This window comes from Lissotriton vulgaris, chromosome 2_1 (genome assembly GCF_964263255.1).
Source record: "Lissotriton vulgaris chromosome 2_1, aLisVul1.2, whole genome shotgun sequence".
NCBI classification, from domain to species: Eukaryota; Metazoa; Chordata; class Amphibia; order Caudata; family Salamandridae; genus Lissotriton; species Lissotriton vulgaris.
The window spans coordinates 989988938-990011894 of NC_141687.1; the positions used below are offsets into that span (position 1 = coordinate 989988938).

The 22957-nt window shown below is 45.0% G+C and overlaps 1 protein-coding gene across 2 annotated transcripts in view; it reads left to right on the plus strand.

Moving 5' to 3' along the window:
• Window positions 1-22957, plus strand: part of XIRP2 (xin actin binding repeat containing 2) — a 1171239-nt gene that overhangs the window by 834349 nt on the left and 313933 nt on the right. For both annotated transcript variants that reach the window (XM_086956584.1, XM_086956585.1), the window contains one exon: window positions 2324-2472. In XM_086956584.1, coding sequence (XP_086812710.1) covers window positions 2324-2472 — 149 coding nt within the window. The remainder of the gene's footprint in view (window positions 1-2323; window positions 2473-22957) is intronic.

The window sequence follows — 22957 nt, forward strand, 5'->3', positions numbered from 1 at the left end:
ATTACTCATTCACTATAGAACAGTCACACTAGGTATAGTGAATGAGTAATTGTTGCATTTTTGCACATTTGACCTAAATTGTTTCGGGTCACTAATTACTATTATGAGCTTGAAGCTTTAACTAACATCAACAAAATCCCTTGAAGGTACGCTTACCTTTCCATATCCTTTGCCCGAACCCTTAAGGGTATATTGGGTTGCTCGCTTTTTTGCTATTATTTCTACAAATTAAGCACTGGGTCAATGAAGCTATTTGTTGCTGCTGATTTAGCGTACGGCATCACCTATGACTCACTTTCCCAGAGCCAGGAGCGGCCTTAGGAATGTGCAAGCTGTGCACCTGCACAGGGCCTCCAAACCCCAGGGGCCGCCACGCCAATATATATCCTTAATATAATAATCCTCTGAGGATGGATACATATTTGCGTGGCGGCTGCTGGTTGGGATTTGGCGGCCTCCGGCTCTGTTCCACTTGCAAACACCCTGACCCCCCCCCCCCTTCCGGGCCCCGCCCGGACCCTCTCTTCCAGGGCCCCCTACCTAGGCTCCCTGCCCAGGGCCGCCATGAGCCTAGAGCCGCCCCTGCCAGAGCTGCCAACCTTAAGAAAAAGATTCACTGTGTGAGAAGGAGGTGTGACTTTTGAAGGGGGGGGCGGAGACAGTGTGTCCCGAGCTACCTAGGACGCACTTATGCTCCCTCCCTCAACAGTCCTCCTCCTAAAACCAGGCTGGTGGCAATGTCCTGGGATGTTTTCACACCCCAGCGTGGACGTTGGCTTTTAAAAGCTTCCAAAAAGAAATGAGCTGGAAATCCACTTTCTGCTGTGCTCTCTACCTGGTTTTTCCTGCCACCGTTTAATATCGGCCCCTCACTGGTTGCCAGTGTGAAGGGAGCCGATACTGCAGTGGTGGCTGCCAGCAACTAAAATGGGTGGGTAGGGGGATAGAAAAATAAATTTATAAAGTTACTTACCTTGCTCCCATCCAACTCCTCATCACCTCTGTTCCCTTCTGGTCGTGCTTGAAGCAGGAATTACACACATGCTCCCCTAAGCCAATCACGACGCTGCTGTCACCATGACAGCAGCCTCGTGATTGGTCTGAGCGCCATGGTTCAGCGCTCGGACAGGGAGTAGGAGCCTGCACATATTCTCCACCCAGGCTGTACAATACAGCCGATGGAGAGCATGCAAAGTCCCCATGACGGTTTGGCCGGCCCAAGACTGCTGGCCAAACCGTCATGCACACTTAAGTGCCCAAGCCACTCCTCGGCTGGCTGGGACGACAGCCAAGCCCCACCCGCCTTATAAACCTACCTGACAACAGAAAAATAAAATGATAATAACACTTATCACTGTTCAAAGAGCAGTGGAGCGAAGTTCCTCCGCTGCGCATTGTGTGACACATGGTTTCACAGTGTGAGTTGGCAGGTCTGCTTTCCCTTCGCAGGCAAAACATATGCAGTGTTTTGGAGGTGTGATTCTAAAGCGGAGACTTAAATTCTTTCATGTGCCATGTGCTCCATGACTGAAAATATGTTGCATTATGTGTATAATTGCTTGCAAATAGAGCACTGAGAAATATCCCTGGTGGTGGTTTATACATTCGGCCCCCTTGGGCCGTGCATGGTAGCGGTGATGCCTGTTTTTGACCCTGTGCAGCAGTCTAAGTCACAGTAGTCAGTATTGGGGAAGTGCGCGGGAACTGTCCCCTAGTATTTTCAGCAGATGGCATTTTATAGTAAAGCTCCCGGATGTCTATGAATTACTCCTTCAAAAATGCTGGCCCTTTGAAAGTAGACAATCCGTGCTTTGATCATCTTTGTCACATCAGAAGACAGCAAAGGACGAGAGATCAAGGTAACAAAGCTCCTTCCTCACTTTTGGTGGCCGTGGAACTGGTGACTTCGGCTGATCTGCATGGCTCAGGATGATTGGTTTACAGAAGGCTAACAAAGGCACGCGCAATAGGGCGCTGCTATTGGCGCGCTTAAAGTGATCAGAATGGAACTCTAAGCTTTTAAAAGATAAACTGAAAATAAAAATGTTTTGAAAATTCGTAGTTCTTAGTTTAAAAACAAATTCTGGGTATTCCCTTATAGCTCAATCCTGAAATCCGTCTCAGAACATCTCTTTTTGAAACTGTTGACTTTATTTTTTTTCCCCTCCAAATCTTATATCGTATCTTACCGAATATGAACTTCTTTGCTGCTAGCCCGAACATACATTGCAATATTTTGTATTTATTTTTTCAAGAGTTGTGTCGCACTTCTCTAAAAAGGTTCACTGTGCATATCGTAAGTGATTGCTCTCTGTCTATTCAGGTTCCAGTGAGTCAAGCAAGCACCTGCCGGACGGGAGCGCGCCCAGCAGCGCCTCTGTACTCTTGGACCTGCAGGAGGCGGCGTCATTGAAAGAAAGAATGGCGATGTACCAGGCTGCGGTTTCTAAAAAGCTAAACGCCTCTACAAACGTAAGCTGTTTATTTACGTTTGTAAACAATTACAAACGCCCAAAATTAGCTGAATGTGTATTTTGGTTGCAGAGTGCGGATTGTTTTAGAGGCAATATTGGGGACACGTTAGAATACATTGACGTCACTTCTTGCAAGCCGAACCAACATTTCAGGTTTCCTTTATGAAAAGTATTTCCACGTTAGACCTCAAGTTAGAGGGGTTTCCCCCCTCGTTACGCCGGCGTAATGTTTGGCATTTCGAGTTACTCAATTCAATTCAAAATTTCTTTATTCGACTGTCAGAAAAGCAGTCATAAAAGCACAAAAAACAATAATAAGCAATTCATTCATAGAAATTTTTTTACAGCAAGCACGTTTAAAAGAGAATAAGCAATTTGCGGGAGAATTTTAAAAAAGACAAGATACAGTAGTCCAATGTGAATGTACTAGTCATGACGAAATTATATCTGTAATATAATTCAGCTTGGGATCATCCTTCCATACTTAACCTAAACTTCAAGGCTGTTTTTAAAAACTTGCAGATAAAAAAAGTGCTGTCTTCGTGCAACATTTGAAGGTATAAGAGTGCAGGCTTAATTTGTATAAAATTCATCTTTTTGAGCAAGGGTTTTATAAACATATTTCGTGGACTCGAATAATAAGAACATAGGAATAAAAAGTGAGCCAAGTCTTGCGGAGACTTGTTGTCGCAGCCGCAAGCTGGCAACACTTGACCTCTATGGGCTCCACTTGGCACGGCTAGGAGCAGATGGTAGAGACCAAATCGGAATCTGCTCAGCAGGAAGCGTTCATATCTGGATATATTCCACGATAAATATGGCTCCGAGAACACACAGGTCTTTATTAGTGCGTGGCTCCTTACGCTGGACTTTTTTAACTCAGTTTCTTCCCTGTCAAGTTGTCGCTTCAGTATAAAAGTATTTTTTACAAAATTGATATCTTTCTTGGTGGTATTCTGGGGTGTTAGGTAAAGGTCTAATCTGCCCAGATCTTTACAGCAGTTTCGGATGTATTTCAACCAGGGTAACTTGAGTTGTCCTTCCCAAGTAAGGGCTTCAGCAAGGATGTTATGAGTCAGTGGAATAGATATATTGCGCCAACAATTTAACCAACAGAGCAAAGGGTTTGCAGCGATTTTGTCAGCTAGGTACGGTGTGCCCAATTCCTCATGTACAGAAAAGTTTGCGGTACTCTTTGGCAAATTCATGACCTGTTTCAGAAAGTTGTTTTCAAGAGTCACTAGGGCATCTACTGATAGGAACCCCCACAGTTCGCTTCCGTAACATGCCACGGCAACACTTTTTGCCTGATAAAGCTTCAATATAGCGGACACTGGAGTGTTACCCAACTTGCGAGCAAAATCCATTATTCCAGAGTTGGTCCTTAATATTTCGCCTTTCTTTTTGGTTATGGCAGGGCCCCATGTGAGTTTGTGGTCAAACAGTACTCCTAAATACGAAAATGTTTTTGTTAGTGGTATGTTTTCCCCATTGATTGAGAAGGGGTATCGTTTTTTGGGAGTTAATCCAACCTTCATAACAAAAGATTTGGAGTTATTGATATTTAGGCCACGTGAGGACATAAATTGAAAAAAAAAATCCAATCATTTTTGGAGTCCGAGTGCGGTTCTGGATAAAAGAACGGCGTCGTCCGCGTACAACAGGACCGGCACGCCTGTTTTCCCAATTCAAGGGTAATCCGTGTCTGTTTTTACCAAGTGGTCTTCGAGTCCATTTATATATAGATTAAAAAGAAAAGGTGCTAAAATACAGCCCTGCCTGACTCCCCGGTTAATTTTAAAATCTCTTGTTACTTTCAAGTCTCTTGTGAAACGTACATTTGCACGGGTGTCGTTGTGTAGATCGGCCAGAAAGTTGATCAAATTATTTTCAACGCCCATATTTTGCAGAACTTCCCATAATTTGCTCCTATCGACACAGTCAAAAGCCGAGGAAAGGTCCATAAAGGCCATATACAAAGTTCCCTCTCTTGCTTGGGTGTATTTACCACTAATTAGATATAAATTCAGACACTGTGTAGTTGTTGCATGTCCTGGTCTGAATCCATACTGTGCAGGGGTCATTATGTTGTTTTGTTTGGCCCATGCGTTCAGCCTCTTTAGTAATACCCCGCCCACTACCTTCGCAACAGAGTTTATCAGGGAGATTGGTCTGTAACAGGCCGCTTTTGTTCTGTCACCCTTTTTGTAGACCGGGACGAGGGTGGATGCTCCCCAGGATTTAGGAGCCCCCACTTCGACCCCGGCATTGATGACAGATGTGAGAATGGGTGCCCATAAGGTGATGTTAGATTTGAATAGGTCAGGTGGAAGACCATCAGGGCCCGGGGCTTTGTTACTGGAGAGACCGAGTATCCCTAGTTCAATTTCTTTAGTTGAAAAATGTAGCGGACTGCTTTCAGGGAGATGAAATGGTTCTAAAGACTGTGAGGCATCGCTCTTGAAGATAGCTCCAAAGTGGGTGATCCATTCATTCTCCGGTATGACTGTACCGAGACTCATCATTTGGGTCGCCAAAGAGTGGTTTGTTTATTATGTTCCAGAATTTTGAACTATTGCCCAATGTAGAGGGGTCGAGCAAAGATTCCCAGGTTTTAATTTTGATTGACTTTTTGCGCGAGGCAAGGGCGTTTTTATAGTCTGCTCGAAGGGCCTTAATAAGTGCAGAGTCTCTCGGTTTGTTTTTAAGAGCAGCTTTTAATTTACGGTTTGCAGAAGAACAAGCGTGATCAAACCAACGGGGGTGTTGAGCAATTGATCCCTTGGTTGTTACCGTCAATAGTTGATCAATTCTTTTGGACACTACAGCAAAGGCGGATAAAATAGATTCTGGTGGAGCGGAATTTGTAGCACAGAGCTTAAGTTCAGGTTCACAATGTGAAGCAACGGCCTCATACAATTTGTCGCTATTAACCAGGTTCCATTTTAAGCGGCGGTTATTGTTGACAGTCTTAAGTACCCCGGAGTCCTTAATGTTTTTTTGGAGTACTAAAGAGCCGCATTGTAGTTCAAGGTGTAGAGGATTGTGATCACTATGAATGCTATCAAGAATGTCGAAGTTTAAAACCTGTTGGACAACCCCAGCAGAAAGGAGGATATGATCTATAAAAGACCCTGACTCAGATCCTTTATAGGTTGGCTCTTTGAAGGAAAAGGAGTCGTCTTTCATGGATAGTGCCATGGTCAAGTTCATGGTATCCGTTAGGGTGTTCAGTTTGGTTCCACGATGGCAATGTGTGAAGTGGGGACCTGTTCTGAGTCCGCAGCCCAAGGATCCCAAAGTGGTTAAGAGAGGATTGCCGCAAATGTGTGTATTAAAATCACCAAGAAGAATTTTATCCTGTGGTAATTTTGACCCAATTTCATTTAGGTAACTTTCAAGTTTGTCAATGTTACAGTCATTCGAATTTGCGACAGAGTTGTAGAAGTTAATTAGGGTTATAGCTTTCTTCCCACTTCTGAGAGTCAGTACCTGTATGTTCCTGCTATCCAACTGCACTCGGTTAATCTGCATTTTAAGAGACAGGCTAATGAATATTGCCAAGCCCCCCTTTGCCCTGCCACTGGGCGAAGGGGATGCGGGAACAATAAAGCTTTGAAATCCCTCAATGAAGATGTTGTTATCTATCAGCCATGTTTCCTGAAAACACAGGATGGTGTAATTTTTGACGAAGACTTCCCACGACGGGTCATTAATTTTAGAGGCCAATCCTGCAATATTCCAAGACAATATTTTGATTGAATTAGGGGCATTGTGCTCTAGATTTGATGCAGGTGTTGTGATAGAAAGAGGGCATAGTTCTGGATTGTCCCTTATCACATGGTTCGTCCTTGGAATTACAGGTGATGGTTGAGGTTGGCAGGCTATCAGTGTGGGAAAACTACCTACCTCGTCCGCTAAAGGGGCCGGGGCTTGATTTGCTTGAGGGCTGTCTGAGTGGCTTAATCTCATCGTGAAGGTGGTATTGGATGGAGTGACCACTGGGGGATTAGATGTTTTAGGTGAAGTGGTCATATTTTCTACATAGCTGTTTGATTTATCATGAAGTGAGACAGGAACCAAGTCAGATGGCAGTCAATCAACCTCATCCAATTGGTCGTGGTTGTAGAGAGCATTGTATCGGTTAGCTGTAGGAAACCCATAGTCATTATATTGTGAGGTAGAGTGATTATAGGCTCGGTAGAAGCCATGCCCTTGACGTTTAACTATTTCTATTGGTTGGTAGCTGTGCACTTTATTTCCCCATGGGTGAGAATATAAGTGTTGGTCTAGGCCCATTGGTATATCTGGGCGGGGTGGGACAGAGGCCAGCCAGGGTTGATTATTGTGCTGTAGCCTGTAGGGTCCTTCTTGGGTATAATTGTAATTGGTTTTGTTCCTGTAGGAGTCTAAACGGACTGGATAGAAGTAGCTTAGTCCCATGGTTCGAATCAAGCTTTTTGTCCCAGGGCTTCTCCATCCTGCGATGAATTTTGCCGGTCCTAGATATTTAAAGGTGACCACAATACAGTCACCCTCTGTGGATTTGAAGCGAGTACCCACCCACTCTACTCTTTTGACATGTTGGATGGTACCTATTATGTTTGGGGGGAGGGGCCTATGTGTGGAAAGCCATTGCATTGCTTTGTTCCTCAGTTCCTCCCGTGTTTCCTCCCTGTTGTCAGCAACTTTTGGCACCCCAATCATAACTATTGTATAGGGGTTGGACTGTGGAGGCAGGTTAATGTGTGTTAGTTGTCGTGTTGTAATAGGTCTGGGGGGCTGTATACCTGTATCTTTGAGTTGAGTGTTACCTTTAGGAAGAGCCGTGCGACTTTTGTCCTCAGATGCGCCTACGTTTGTACTAGGTAGGTGACCCTCTGCAGCCCACTCACTGTCATCCTCATCTATTTGGGTATTTGATGTGTTAAGCATGGGTGTCATTGTGATCACAGTCGTGGTGGAAACTGATTGTGAATTTGATGTTTGGACAGTTAAGGGTAGGCTCTGAGGTTGTGGTTTATTTAGTTTTCCTGTGTTCTTTAATGAGTTATCTACTTTTTTCAATGTTTTTGAGTTTTTTACATTAAGGGTTGTTGAAGATGGAACAAAGGTGGTAGGCTTATTAGTTGTTTTAAGCAATCTGAGGATACTAGAGGATATATCATTCTGAGCCCTCTCAAATTTACTCAGCGCCCTTTCTATGTTATCGATCTGATGGCTAATAGGTTGTAGAAGTGTTTTCATTAGGGCTTCAATCTCTCTCATTGATGGTAAGATCGCACTACTCTGCTTATCAATATGTCCTGTTTCCTCATTAACTAAAGAAATACCTATTTTGGAGTTAGAGTTTCCACATGCATCATAGACTAATGGGGAAATTGATAAGGGCCCACCCCGTATCGGGTCAGAGAGTTTCTCTAGACTTTTCTTCTGCCACATGTCTTTGAGCGATCGCTTGGATTTGCCTGTTGTGTGGTGGATTTTCCTTTTAGGAAGTATGATTCTAGGCTTTTTTCGCTTGGTCTTTGGAGAATTGCATTGTTTTGAAAGTTGAGTTTCAGTTATAGCAGTGGCTAATGGAGCATTCTCCACAGTGTGAACTTCCAGTGCGGAAGGGGGATCTTTTGCCTGCTGGGTGTTATTTGCGCTGCTAGTTAAAATCATAAGACTGTTATCCAGGGTGTTCGCTAATAGCTCCATGGAAGAAGAATTAGAGGGTTTTTCCTTGATATGTGATCTTGGTAGTTCCGAAAATGATTGCATTAAAAGGGACTCCTGTGATGAGGCCGTGTCCTCCATATTTTGGTCTTCTGTACTAGTATGTGAGGACAGATCTGGAAAACATAGATTAGGTGTCAAAGAGAGCCTCCTCTCAGTGTCCTGAATGGCATCCGCCACAACATTTATAGTTTTTTGCAGCATTTTATCTATAGCAGTAATAGTGGGCAAAGGTGTACTCACTGTTTTTAGTCTGCTGGTTGATCGTGTGGCCATCGGAGTTTTACAAGTTTTGGTCATCTTTGAGCAGTATTTACCGAACCTATCCTCCGATTATACCGTGGAATTGGCTTGTGGCTTCCGTAGGGCGTGCTTGGGGGGGTGGCCCGACCCGGCCACTTCAGGCCCCTGAGGGCCACAGAGGGCCCGCCCTTTGCCCGGGCTTCGCCCCGGGCGTCCCGCGACGCGGGGTCTCTCCGGCTTTTATGCTCCGCTTGCGCTTCTCAAGAGCGCGACCCGCGTCACTGTGCACGCGCCGCCGCGTGAGTTACTCTTAAATGACCAAAATTATGACATTATTTCACATTGGGTAATTTGCAGCTGTTAGGGGAAAATCCCATCACAGGAGAACAGAACAATGTAAGCGATCAGTACGCAAGTAGGTGCTGTTCGTGTCATTTGCAATTTAACGCATTTTTTTTAGCACTAATGCATACTTGTGTCTTTAAGCGAATACATTCTAGGTTTGTAGTTCGCATAATTTCACGCAATTTTCGCAAAATTTCACAGAATTTATTTATTTTATTTATTTATAAAGTTTTATATAGCGTGAACAAGATCCCGAAGGCTATCAGAGCGCTTTACAATTACACACAATTGAAACACCGAAATTGTCGATTGCCACGTTGTACATTTTTGTATTTCAACCAACATCTCAAATTCTACTAAATCAGTAACATAAGTTCACCTAGGGGGTTATTTTGTTTGGAAACTATGTAAAATATCTGATTGACTTGTAATCACAATCTTCTATGATATATCAATTCTAAGATCATGTACATTTTGTGGATCAGCATCTAAACCCTTCCTCTATTTTGAGAGTAAAACAGATCGTGTCAAGTTGTGATAGTTGCTTTTTCTATGTTAAACCACGATTTCGGAGGAACCATTAATTTCCTCATTCTGGTTCTCATTTAATCTTCAGATACTTGTTTGTGTTCTTCAGTGGCTTTTTGTTTAATACAGACCTGGCCTTCAGTATGTCTAATGTTTGTCCATAATCCATAAATGTATCCTAAAACACTGAACTGATTATAAATTTGTTTATTTAATTATTTTTTTCACCATTAACTTGCTCTTAAGTTTGCTGTTTTTGACATTCTTGGCCCGAACACACATTTTAAGTCACTATTTGAGCCCTTCTGATATTTATATATTGATATTTTCTTGTGGGGTGCCCTTTCTATGTATGGGTGCACCTACATGCATAACACTTTCAACTGCCACACACCACTTCTATCATTCAAGGCCAATGGAGATCCCTATAGTTTATGAATGTCTAATTTATTTTCTTTCTAACTTCAACATTTTGGTGCGATATATTCATTGAGCATTCCAAATTTGACTTCGCTAAATGAAACGATAAGTATCCCCTGGTGTGTATGTTCTACTGCTTACTGGCGAAGACCATACTTTCTCTATTTTAGTGCATCAAAAGTGATTTTGGATTACCTCCAAAGCTTTTTAATAAGTGACATTAAAGCTGATAAAGTGCAGCCAAAACAAAACTGCCATATTTAGAGATATTTGAAAACAGCCTTTTAACCTCCTTTATATTTGTGGTGGTGCATCATATCTTGAAAGTTGTGTAGAAAGATGGAAATCAAAGCATCACAAATTGGCACGTCACTTTGGATAGATTTTACTTTTCTTGGTATTCACTAATACGGTCTGGACTATAACCAAAAATCTCAAATTTTCTAACCTGGTGTGAGGTCTCTTGTGGTGTTTTCACTGTGTTACTATTTGAAGTGTTTTACAAATCCTTTACACATTGCCTCTTAAGTTAAGCCTGACTGCTCTATGCCAAGCTACCATAGGGTGAGCACAGGAAAATATAGGGTGTGTTTTGACTTACCCTGACTGGGATTGTGGTACCTGCTTGGACAGGGTGCATACCTCTGCCAACCAGAAACCCAATTTCCAATGCAACTCAGCTGTGCTAACTCCATAATAGGACTACTAAATGTATTACTTCAAGGTATCAAGGTACCCTACTTGGTGCCCAAGTCGAATTTATTGCACTTTTAAGTATGTCAACTTTTGAAAGTTTCCACTCTGTTATCCAAGTTTTCCAGTGAGCATTCGCAGATGCTGGGCACAAGACAGCCTTCTACCTTCCTAGGGAGAGGTGTCAACGACTCCCAGGAAAGAAACCCATAGCGACCTGCATTGGAAGAGGTCTCACCTCTCTGTGGCAGGAAGCCACACATGGTGTGAGCCCACGAGGGGAACTTCAAAAGCGAGTTCACCTTTGAAGGGTAAATGGTGGACATACATGAGAGGGGTTGCTCTTTTGTTCTGGTAGACAGGTTGGCAATAGGGACAGAGAGGTGAAAGCATTTGCCAAACCAGTTTTGCAATGGACATGTATCCCTTAGGTAGTCCCTAGGCTCTAGGATCACTTTCCAAGTTCCACACACTGGGAGAGGGGTCCTGCCATCTTGGAAGTGGACAGAATTTTGCACTCTTGGATGCCACACTTAACAGGAAGTAATCATCAAGCAGGATGGGATCTGGTATCCAGGATGTTAGTGACTGCTGCATCCCTCGACAAAACTTTCTGGACATAAATATGACGCGCCTGACACCCAGACCTCAGGTCACTTCTGCACTGGAGAGAGGGTCAATAAAGGACTACCCTGCTGTTCCCTGGACCTGACGAGGGGCTACACCCACCTTATAACTGTGCCTTCAGCGGCTTGGGTTAGAAAACTGTGCCTGTGTTGCCTGGCTCGTGGAAAAGTAATCCTCGAGCCCCAGAAAGTTGAAGTCCAAGAGTAAGTTGGCTAACTTCCTGTTACAACTACAGGGCCACAAAAGCTGAAGTAGCTCACCTTGACAAGTCAATAACCACAATTGATTGACTGACACTCACCTGAGCCTGCTGGCCCTTGGAGAGTTATCGGAGTGCAGTTTAGTCTCCCAAGAAGAACACTAACCTCCCTCAAAGGAACCACTGGTTCTGCTGTAATTGGGGATCAGTATACCAGTGGAAATTAGACTTTTGCTGGAGCCACTAGGACTTTGAGGGACATCAACCCATGTGACCAAAATCACCCCAACAAAAACATGGATCGAGTGGTAGCCCCCGGAAGCATCCTATTGACCACACAGCTTCCTCAACATCCTAAAGCATCTTCATCAACCTGTATCATTTGCATCAGGATTACTTCATTGAAGTATATTGCCGGTTCACCCATGGATCCTGGAACTGGACTGTAGACTGCTTGAGTGACCCTTCTTGACCGCCACCCTGCTGGACGTGGCTGCCCAAAGTGAGCCGGAATACCCAGACACAACTCTTGAAAAGTTTTATTACGTTTCTGCAGTTTCAGATAACCATGGTAGTTGCTGTTAGACCTGGTACCATTGGCATGAGTCTCTCTTCCATTTTTTTGCTGTTGTCTGTTTTTTTTATATGTTTTTACTGGTTAAATGCTGTGGGCACTCTGCCACTGCTATTCAGTGCCACAGTGCAAGTGCTGCCTATTGTAAATTGTTGTAATGGATTAGTGACTCCATGATTGGCTTATTTGATCTACTTTTCAGACCCTAGTACAATGCACCATGTGTGCTCAGGGCCTGTAGATAAAATGCTGCTAGTGGGCTTGCAGCACTGATTGTGCCACCCATAGAAGCAGCTTATAAAGTGTCTCTCCGGTCAGCCATTGCAGAGCCTGTGTGCAGTCTAGTACTGCCATGTCGACTTGGTGAGTGCACCCACTTACCAGTCCCTAAACCTTCCCTTTTCTATATGTTAGCCACCCCTAAGGTAGGCCCTAGGGCAGGGTGCATTGTATGTGAAAGGTTGGACATGACCTGATGTGTGTAGCATGTCCTGATAGTGAATTACAACCAATTTCGTTTTTTACTATTGCAAGGCTACCTGCCTCCATAGGCCAGAATGGGCAGTTTGGGCTTTTGACCTCGGACCTGGGGAACTGGGTTCTAGTCTCGGTAACGACGCTGAACATCCTGTGATTCTGGGCAAATCACTTACTCTCCCCGTGCCTAACAAAAATTAATGTTTGTCCTCATGTAACCTAACTGTGCTATGTAAAGCGCTCTGATACCCGATTCGGTTGTGGGTCAAGTTTGCGCTATATAAAACTCTGCCAAAAAAAAAAAAAACGGACCCAGGGAACATGGTAGAAAAACTAATTCAGTATGCCTGAACTTAGAATGATAAAATACATCTTTCAGTAAAGTTGGTTTTAACATAGTGTTTGAAAATACCACTTTTAGAAAGTAGGTATTTTCTGACCTAACCACCCAGTCTGCCTATGCTAGGTTGTGTATTGCAGGCAGGGCCATAAAGAATTGGCTTGGTAGTTTAGTCTGCCCTGTTCCCATGATGCACTGGGCCAGGGACAGACTGATTTGCATATAGCCAGGTTCTGAGCTGGGATGGGGCAGTGAGATAAATAACGGTGATGGATCAAGCCCTGATCTTTGGACTGGGTAAGAGTGGTCTGCTCAATTCAGACACTCTGTTCATCACCACCCCCTTTTGTAAATCGATTTTGGCCACTATAGGTGTGGCAGGGTATACTCAGACATGAGTCCCTTTCTCACTGCTCCATCAGGATTCAAGCAAGCCGGGCCGAAGAGGCTGAAATGCCAGAAACCGGTCCCCGGTAGCTTGTCTCCTTTCTGGTAAAGAATTGGCTTGGTAGTTTAGTCTGCCCTGTTCCCATGATGCACTGGGCCAGGGACAGACTGATTTGCATATAGCCAGGTTCTGAGCTGGGATGGGGCAGTGAGATAAATAACGGTGATGGATCAAGCCCTGATCTTTGGACTGGGTAAGAGTGGTCTGCTCAATTCAGACACTCTGTTCATCACCACCCCCTTTTGTAAATCCATAGCGGGGACCTGGCATTTCCCCAGTGCACCGCCAGGGTTGGGGCCTATTTTGTTACAGGGCTGCTTTTGCAGCATAGCTGCAAAATCAGCCCCTATATCAAAATCGGCAAAAACTGGCCCTGGCAAACAGCTCAGCTGCTCCCAGGGAGGCTGGCCGAGCTCTTTGCTAGTGCCGGTTTTGGTTTCCAGGCCGACCCTGATTGCAGGTCTGGTTTGTGAGTGACAGAAGGGCTTCGGCTCCAGCAGTCTAATGAGTCAGAGCTGGTCTGAATAGGACCTTGGCTGCACAGAGAGTGGGGAGGCGGATATTTCCTTTCACTCCCCTGAGCACTCATAGCCTAGAGAGTAGGCGGATTAGATTTCCTTTCAGCTACCTGGGCCAGGTCAGCCTTCAACAATGCGGTCTCCTCCTCCTGCTAGGAAGCTGCCCAAAACTGGTTCTGGCTAGGTACAGGCACCCTCTGCCCTCAGAGGTCAAAGTATTTACTAGTATAAATATTGGGACCCAGACCCCAAAACTTTAGATCACTTCTGGACATCAAGACAGACTTTTTGCCAAGGAGAAGAACCAGAGAATCTGCACGAGTTGGACTGCCCTTTGCTACTTTTTGTGGTTGGCATGCAGTGGTTTCTTTATTGCCAAGGAAATGAGAGACTTTTATTGAAACTTTCATCATCTTGAAGAAGAATCTCCAAGGGCTTGAACGGTGCTTGCCTCTTGCTGAAGTCTCAGGGATACAAGACTCCACCACCAGCTCCCCCCTGAATTTCCTTGCTGGGAATTCTCTTTGCAGAAGCCTGCATGTTGTTGGTAGCTGGAAGCACGACTCGACAAGAAGCGTGTTGCATCCACAGCTGTGCCATCGCATCATCGGAGAAGCATGTCACCACCGCAAGGGTCACCGTCACATCACTGGAGAAGCTTGTCGCAAGTCCTGACTCGGCTGCAAAGGTCCAGAATCGCCGCACAGCCATCAGGCGTGCACATATCGCCTTCACGTCGTCACATCGCATCAAAGATGCCATCTTGTCAATTGCACAGGATCATTGCATCGAGGCGCCATCTTGTCGCATCGCAACCGGGACGCACCACAAGATCGTCGCATCACCTCCTCTCAGGTAAGGAACAGACGCATCGCCTACTTTGCGCAAGCATTGAGGAACCAACTTATCACCTCCCCCGAAGCAAGGAACCGACGCATCGTTCTCCCTGCGAACCTTTTGTTTATCTTGTGTGACGCATCCAAAGGTACTTTGTGAGAAACTTGTCGCATTTACCATCTAAAGTGAACAGAGTATTTCTACCATCTTAAAGTAATTTTCTTAATACTGTATTGTGGATTTCTGTAATTTGAGTCTTGTGTTAAGTCTATATAAAGAATTTTTAATTTTTTAAAACCTGTGTTGTTAATCTGTAGTGTTTTCACTGTATTACTGTATGTGTTCACAAATGCTTTACACACTGCCTCTGAGATAAGCCTTCATGCTCGCGCCAAGCTACCACAGGGTTGAGCAGGGTTTTTTTTTTAGGAGTGTAGTCCCCTTACTCTATCTAGAAGCAAGGGTGCCTATTTGGACAAAGGTGCAAACCATTGCCAACTAGAGACCATAGTTCTAACAGTTACCAATGTTTATTCACATTTTGTGTGAAAATATGTGATTTGTCTATTTCTCTAGGACCCTGTTGGCAATTTTGTTTATTTTGGTGTCAAAAAGTTCATAAAAATAAGATAAATCTACATAAATTGTTGTGGATTTTTCATGTTGTGTGTTTATTTTATTGTTTTGATACTTCTAAATGCATTAAACTTGTTCCTCTGTCTAATTCTGGTCAAAGCCATAGCGCCCAGGGTTGAGCTAAGGTTTAGCAAACAAGTCTAACTTGACCCAAGTCAGTATTGTATTACACAGTGAGGTCACACAACCACATCACATAATACACCACTTTCCTCATAAGTAGATAAAGCAAGGCTGGGTGATGAACTAATACAGTAGCAGAAGCAAGAAAAAACAAGTGCATTGCTAGGCTCTTACTAAGTGTCTGTGAGATGCTTGTATGCTGTCTGCTTTGATTGCCCCGGAAGTTTTGTCCTTTCTCCCAGAAGTGTAGCAACAATGACAAACTATGCCTGTCTGCATGTTCTCATTTTCCACAATTTCCAAGTTGACCGCTCTAGAACTTCACAGAGGCTCTAAATTACCTGTACAGATCTAATGACACAGTGACCCACGTCCTTGCTTACTCTGCATTATTGCTATTCTTGTCAGCGAGCATAAAAAAAGACTTAGAATAAAAAAAGGTCAGAGAACATACAAACTGTGGACCACATGAATATGAAAATTAGCAACTGTCCGAATACAAAGAGAACATCATCTGCAAAATCAACAAGAGTTTGAGCTTAGCATCAGATATGTACAGTATCAGCAGAACCACACCACTTTTAAGGATGACAAAACATGAAAAGAAACATACACAGTAGCTATGTCTGAGACCAGCACTGCTGAATCCTTGTCAACCACATTTATTGTAGTCTAAATCATACAACCCTAAGGATTATAACTGTAGGTGTTGCAAACATTCCTGAGACTAGAGAGGGCAGCTAGGAGAGAAAGGCTGACACAGGAGCAACCTCTTAGGGCCTCTCATCAAAAGAAATAGCAAGGAAACAAAAAGGAGAATCTCCAAGCAAGCACAGTCGAGATCTCCAAAGCCCACCTCAAGAATCTTAACTAAAACTCTTGAATGAGGGGAAATAGAGGGGAAGGAATATGATCATCACAATGGCAGACTCATGGCTATACATTTAATTCTGAGGCTGCCCAGGCAATCTGAGATTGAGCCTGGGTATTTGAGGATGAGATAGGCATAGGGTTGCTGTTAATGGCCATTTAATGGAAGTAACTGGACATTTGACATTTTTTGGGCATATGAGACTGTAATCTGAAGTGGTTGAGCCTGGGTATAGAGTGGTTATACATTGTTAATGTTGGCTATGCTTGTGGTATTTCATGGTGATGCCCCATTTAAGACTGATTCAGTAGTGTCATCATATGTAGGCTGTCCTGTTTTCAGAGCTTATTTTTGTGGATATCGGTGGTGTTTTCTCAGTGTTTTCTGAACCTTTTAAAATCGGTGATTATTGATGTTTATTCAGATGCATAACTCCCAAAGGTTAGAAAAACCGTGCTTTTCCAGTGTTTCCCATTCTCATTGTGGTGTTCAATTGACCTATGGTAGGCTGGTTTAAACATAGCAGATCTGTGTACTGAACTCTCACTCCCATCTAATTACCCTCTCTCGTGCCATTACCTTACACATTCAATTTGCCATGTCTGTCTGGTTTACAGGAATATTTTGGGCAAAAAAAAGTAAGAGTGTTGTATTCAAATATTTTAATAAATTCCTGGACACATTTGGAGTCATTCACTTCCTTACTGAATTTTATGACATTGTACTGTTGGTCAATGCCGACAACAGCATAGTATATTGTAAAACCTTTAACATTTTGAGTTTCACCAGAATAATTTGTAGCTCTGGACTCTGAACGCTGCTGAAAATTGATGCTTAAAGCATGATCACTGATTTTTTGGGCTCTTTACTGCCTACATTAAGGTGGTAGTGATTTTGTGTGAGACCTCATAGCTACCAAGTGTCCCCATACTAAATGTCCCACATTATGTTGGTCCTGACCTTTTAACAGACATCAATTTGTATTTTGAGGCTTGAAATCTTGCTAATAATAATGTAACTTGGGGCATGGCTAGCAGCCAAGGAGAATGGTAGCCTGTTAGCGAGGCTCCCGTACCCTCACCATTTATCCTTCAATATCCTGACCTAATCAAGAACACCGGCCCGAAATCTCGAAGGTCTGATAGTCCTGCAGGCCACTGCCACCAATAATTCTGCCCGAAGCTCTGAAACCGGAGGACCGAAGAAGTCGGGCGGCTGAGACCGGAGCGAAAAACATGGCGGAGCCGTGACTTTTGATGGAAGCCCTATGGTCAGTGTAAAGAGCGCCTGCTCCCTGCCTCATTGGGCTCGGTTACACGAGGAGCCATCCATTGAATCAATTGCGGAGCGAGACTATACCTCCCGCTACGCGGAGACCATGAAGGGGCGGCACGGAGAAGAGACGCGACCGTGGCAGAAATCGAGGCCCAGGCTTCGGCGGCCTAATGAGCCCAATCTGGCAAACCATTTCCAGGGCCCGTAACTCCATCGGAAATTGCTGTAGGTGGAGACCCCTCCATGAACCTGTCCCTCACTGCCGCTGAAGGTGATCTTGCGGGCTTTTGCCATGCCAGAACAAATCCTGCGGGCGGAGACTGCCCCGGTGTACAGCTAGGACAGCGTGGTGGCATGGGACAGGCCTGTGCTGGATGATTAAGAACTGTACAAAGGGCACTTACCCCTTCGCCTGGACATACCAGACCATTCACAGCTTGATTAGAGACACGAAACAACGCACTACACGCCACGGGTGGTGAGGGACAGCGGCGCTGGGGAACAGGTGCAACGGTGGCCTGCACTTAAGGCCCTGGACACAAGGCGGTTCTCGACTGCGACCACACTAGTGCACACAATAGTTACGGAAGAGGAGTATTGGGGCAGACTCAGAGGGCAATTGAGCCCCCCGCAGGCAGACAATACTCCTGTCGCCCCAGAAGACGAAAAGCAGCCGGACACGCTGCAGGACGTAAGAAGACTGCATACCCAGACCTTGGGTGAGTAGTGGCGACGCCTGGGCAGTGTGCGAAACAAGAGGCCAGACCCAGGGAAACCTGACAGGCCGCTGGTGAGATTGACATCCTCGCTAGGCAGGTGGTGGCGACTAACGGGACTGGTTCTGAAACAATAGTCAATTTCCACACGCTGCAACCTAGAAATGGTAACAGGCAAGGGAACCAAAGTGAATGCACACAACAGACTGGCCAAATTTGCCTGGAATAAATTGGGGGAAGAGCTTGAAGCATCACAGATGGAGTCACCAGACGCACAGACTATTCCAAAGCCACAAAGCGACCCTACACTCCACAATATCATGGAAGCCATCGGTGTAGTGCACACTTCCCTAGCCTCAGTCAATATTGAGGTGCCCCTCATACGAGCAGACTTTCGCAAAATGGCCGAAAAAGTAAAAGACCTTGAAGTCACAATTATACTACAAACGGATACGTCCCAACTCCAGACACAAGTAGTCGAACTTCAAAACCAACAAGCTAAGATGGCAAAACAACTAGATGAGTATGAAGGGAGAGCTTGAAGGAATAACATACGTATTCTGGTTATGCCGGAGCGGGCAGAGGGACCGGCAGCAGACTTATATGTGGAAGACTTGATCTTAAACCACATACAACCCAAGAGATTATCGAGCTATTTTTCCATGAAAGAGCCCACCGAGTGCCAGGGGGTCACCCAAATCCAGGAGCTCTCGCACTGCCACTTATTGCCTGTGTTTTCAACTACAGGGACAGGGACACAATCCTCCAAACGGCACGATCCAACCCTCCCCTTAAATTGGACAACGTGATCTTATTCTTCCCAGACTTCACGGCCAAGGTCCAGGCCCAATGGCATAGCTTTCAGGCTGTTAAAAAGGAGCTCAGAGACCGGGAGGTAAAATATGCCATGCTGTTTCCAGCGAAACTCAGAGTGGAATCAGAGGGAAAAACATGTTTTTTTGCCTCACCAGAGGACACCTGGGAATGGCTCAAGGGCTGGCACCGAGTGGGAGGCCAACGCAGAGATCGAAATGAAGGACTGGGATCACACAGAGCAAACCATGGGACATAGCCAAGAGGGGAATCTACATTAGCGGAAGTGGGAGAGACAACACAATGCTGAGAAGACTCCATCTGTTGTTTTGGACTGCCCTGTGGGGTGCACAGATAAGGGATCCATAAGAATGGGTGAGACGGTTCCTAAAGTGTTACTTAAGTGTGAGATGAATGCAGACTCAATTCAAGACTGAGATTGCTAACACTAATTCGTAAAGGTTTGGGACATATTGACCTCTTAAATACTGGGCTGGAAGCTACAAACTTGAAACGTAAGGAAATAGATATGAGCGAGGATGGGAGGACTGCCATTCTGCATCTTTCAGTATTTTTGGGTGGGAAAGAGGCACTCTGCCTAGTTGGGGAGTGGGTAGTTTTACATCCAGGGGCAGGGGGGCAGGGGGGCGGGGAGGGGAGAGGGGGCGGGGGTGGTGGGGAAGGGAGTTTATTTCAGAGTTTGTTGAATATATGAATCACTGATAGCATACTGTCATAGGCATGTTCCACTGCTGATAGCAGTTGCAGGGAAGAGTCAAACGTGAATTGGACCGGTGCAAGAAATAATACCTGCATTGTACCACAGGGCCACGGTACACTAGATATACAGGCTGGGACTGCGGAGCCCAGGGCAATTTTGATATGTCGCTGCTTGATTGTCCCCAATCCAGATGATGGGGGGTAAAATGGAAATTTCCCTCTCAGTGCTTACGTGGAACGTGAATGGGATGGGGGACAAACTTAAATGAGGAAAAGTCCAGGAATATCTAAAACATCAGGTATCTGATGTGGTGTTCCTACAGAAGATGCATATGGTTGGGAATAAGAGTAAGGCCCTCACAAGGTGGGGTTACAAACTCCTAGTACATGGAGACTACACCTCTGGATCTTGGGGGACCTCCATTCTAGTTAAAAAGAACCTGGCACTTATAGTGAAGCATATGTGGGAATACTGGGGGGGCAGGTTTACAGTCCTAGAGGCATAATGGGAGGGGCAGGTGCTAAATGTTATTTCATTGTACATACCACCAGCACTGGGAAAGGAGGCACAGACCGACCTGGGCAGGATATTAACAGACATTTCTGTAGGCACTCTGATCCTCGGAGGAGACTATAATATGACCATGAATGACCTAACAGACAGACGCTCATGAAGGCTAGGGGCAAGACCAAATGTGTTAATGGACGAATTCACCAAATCTATGGATCTGACGGATGTGTGGCACACACTACAGCCAGATGGAACCCAATAATGCTACTTCTCATACGCACATAAAAGTTCATACTGCATTGACTATTTTCTAACATACAAAGTTAGTGTTGGCAACTTCCGCAACCTTCATGCCCTCCCGAGGGACATTTCTGATCACTCCCCAGTTAGAGTTGACTTTACACACTGGAAACAACAACCATGGGCACGATCACCATAAATCCCTGGCTTTTAAAAATCCCTGATATTAAAGAGGAATTATACACACAGACTATCAACTACTTAAAGAAAACGTAGGTTCTGTTGATTCACCATTAACCATATGAGAAGCCAAACTCCTTCGTACCCAACACAGAGTGTACAAACTGGGAGACCGGGCTGGCAAAACCCTGTCCTGGCTAGAGAAACGCGATCAAGGTGAATGATGGGTACCACGACTGACCTTACACAATGGCACACTCATCACACATCCTAGGGACATGGCTGAAGCCTTCGCAACCCATTTAGAGCAAATCTATTCCCCCTCCACTACCTATACGGCAGTGGACTCCCAGTTTCTATCTGATAGCGACGTATCAACGCTCTCTGGCGCTGACAAAGACACCCTTGATGCAGACTTGACAGACAAGGAGATCCAAAAGGCCATAAGTCATTTCCAATTGTGTAAGGCGATGGGACCCAATGAGACCCCCATCACATTTTTTAAAATGGTCACCCCTCAGGTGACACTGCACCTACGGGCCATGTATAACGAAAGGTACGAGCAGGGGATTCTGCCAGAGGACCAACGCCTGGCGTCCATAGTTGTGATTCATAAGCCGGGGAAGTCCACTGAGAATTACAGTTCCTATAGGCCGATTTCCCTAATTAATATAGAAGCTAAGATTCTAGCGAAAGAACTTGCCTCACGATTGTTCATGGTCATCTTCTCCTTGGTCCACGCAGACCAATCTGGCTTTATGCCAGGAAGAAACACAGCACTTAACATTCGGCGCCTCCACAACGTGCTTGCACGGCGAGAATACATGAAGGAAGACGCAGTGGTGGTGTCCCTAGATGCCTCCATGGCGTTTGACTCTATCGAGTGGCCATACCTATTCGAAATCCTGAAGAAGATGGACTTTGGCCGAAGTTTCTGTGATGGGTGCAATTGCTCTATACAGATATAAAGCGTCAAGTGCGAGTCAACAACTGCACATCTCGAACATTCACATTAAAAAGGGGCACTAGACAAGGTTGTCCTCTGTCCCCACTGATCTTTTCCCTTATGTTGGAAGCGTTAGCCGCTTGGGTACGGAGAGAAGTAATGGTTAGGGGCTTTTAAAGGGCGAAGGATCATGACGACCGTATATGTCTCTATGCGTATGATATTCTACTTTACCTTGCCTCCCCGTATAGATCTATTCATGGGGTGGTAAATATCTTTACACATTTTGGGAAATACTCCCGCTACGCCATAAGTTGAAGAAAGTCGGTGTTATTTGTGCTCCGGGGTCCGGTCCCGCGACTTCCTGAAGGGTGCAATGTAGAAATAGCCACAAATGGCTTCCGCTATCTGGGAAATATGTAACCTCAAATCCCACCCTTTTTGATGACCGTAATCTGGTACCACCACTGGCCAGGTTGCGAGCAGATGTGAAACACTGGAGATCTCTACCTCTTTTGTTGGTGGGCCGAGTTGCCCTTTTTAAGATGTTGGCCCTCCCACGCGTACTTTATATCCTGCAAAATTGCCCACATCGGGTTCCAGATGCCTACTTCGTGTGAGTAGAAAGTGAAGTTGGGATGCTGCTAGGGAATGGGGGAGCTCCACGTATTGCAATGAAAAAGTTAATGAAAGGGTGGTATGTGGGGGGAATTGCCCTCCCAGACCGGAGGTTCTATTACCGGGTGTTGCAGCTAGTGGTAGTGAATCACTGGATATATCGCTCCCCTATGTGCCCTGCTTATTTACTGGATAGGAATCAAACTGGATGACCGGGATACTTGGGAACACTTTACTCAAAAGTTAGCAAAAGGTGATATTTTGGGCCCACCTCGCACACTACAAAGATTAGGCATCAGGCAAATTCCCATCTGGGATGTTCGAAAAGAATTACAAAAGCCACACCTCATTGGTATACCCAGAGATTGGGGCTCCTGTGTCACCAACCTGGCTTTGATAAGTGGGATATTATCGGGATTTCCACTGTCAGGGATTTAATTAAAAAAGGTTAAATCCTTAGGTTCGAGGAGCTAAGGGAGAAGTTTCACATGGCCCAAAGGGAAATATTCAGATATCTGCAAGTTAGGCATGCCCTCACCACTGCCCTTCCTGATCTCACGGACATACCGGAGTTGTCACCGTTCAAAGATCGACTGCTCAATGGGCTGCTACACTCACAAAACATATCACTAACCTTTAAAAAGCTATGCAGTAACCTACCTGACACATTCCACAAACTTAGAAAGCAGTGGCAGGGAGACTTAGGACCCATTGACGATGAGGACTGGCAAACAGCATTATTGTCCCCCAAAGAAGCAGCGATCACCCTCTGCTTCAGACTGATACAACTTAGATTCTTACATAGATCATACATGACAGGGGTTACCTTAGCAAAGATAGGTGCTGGACTAGACGCAAACTGAT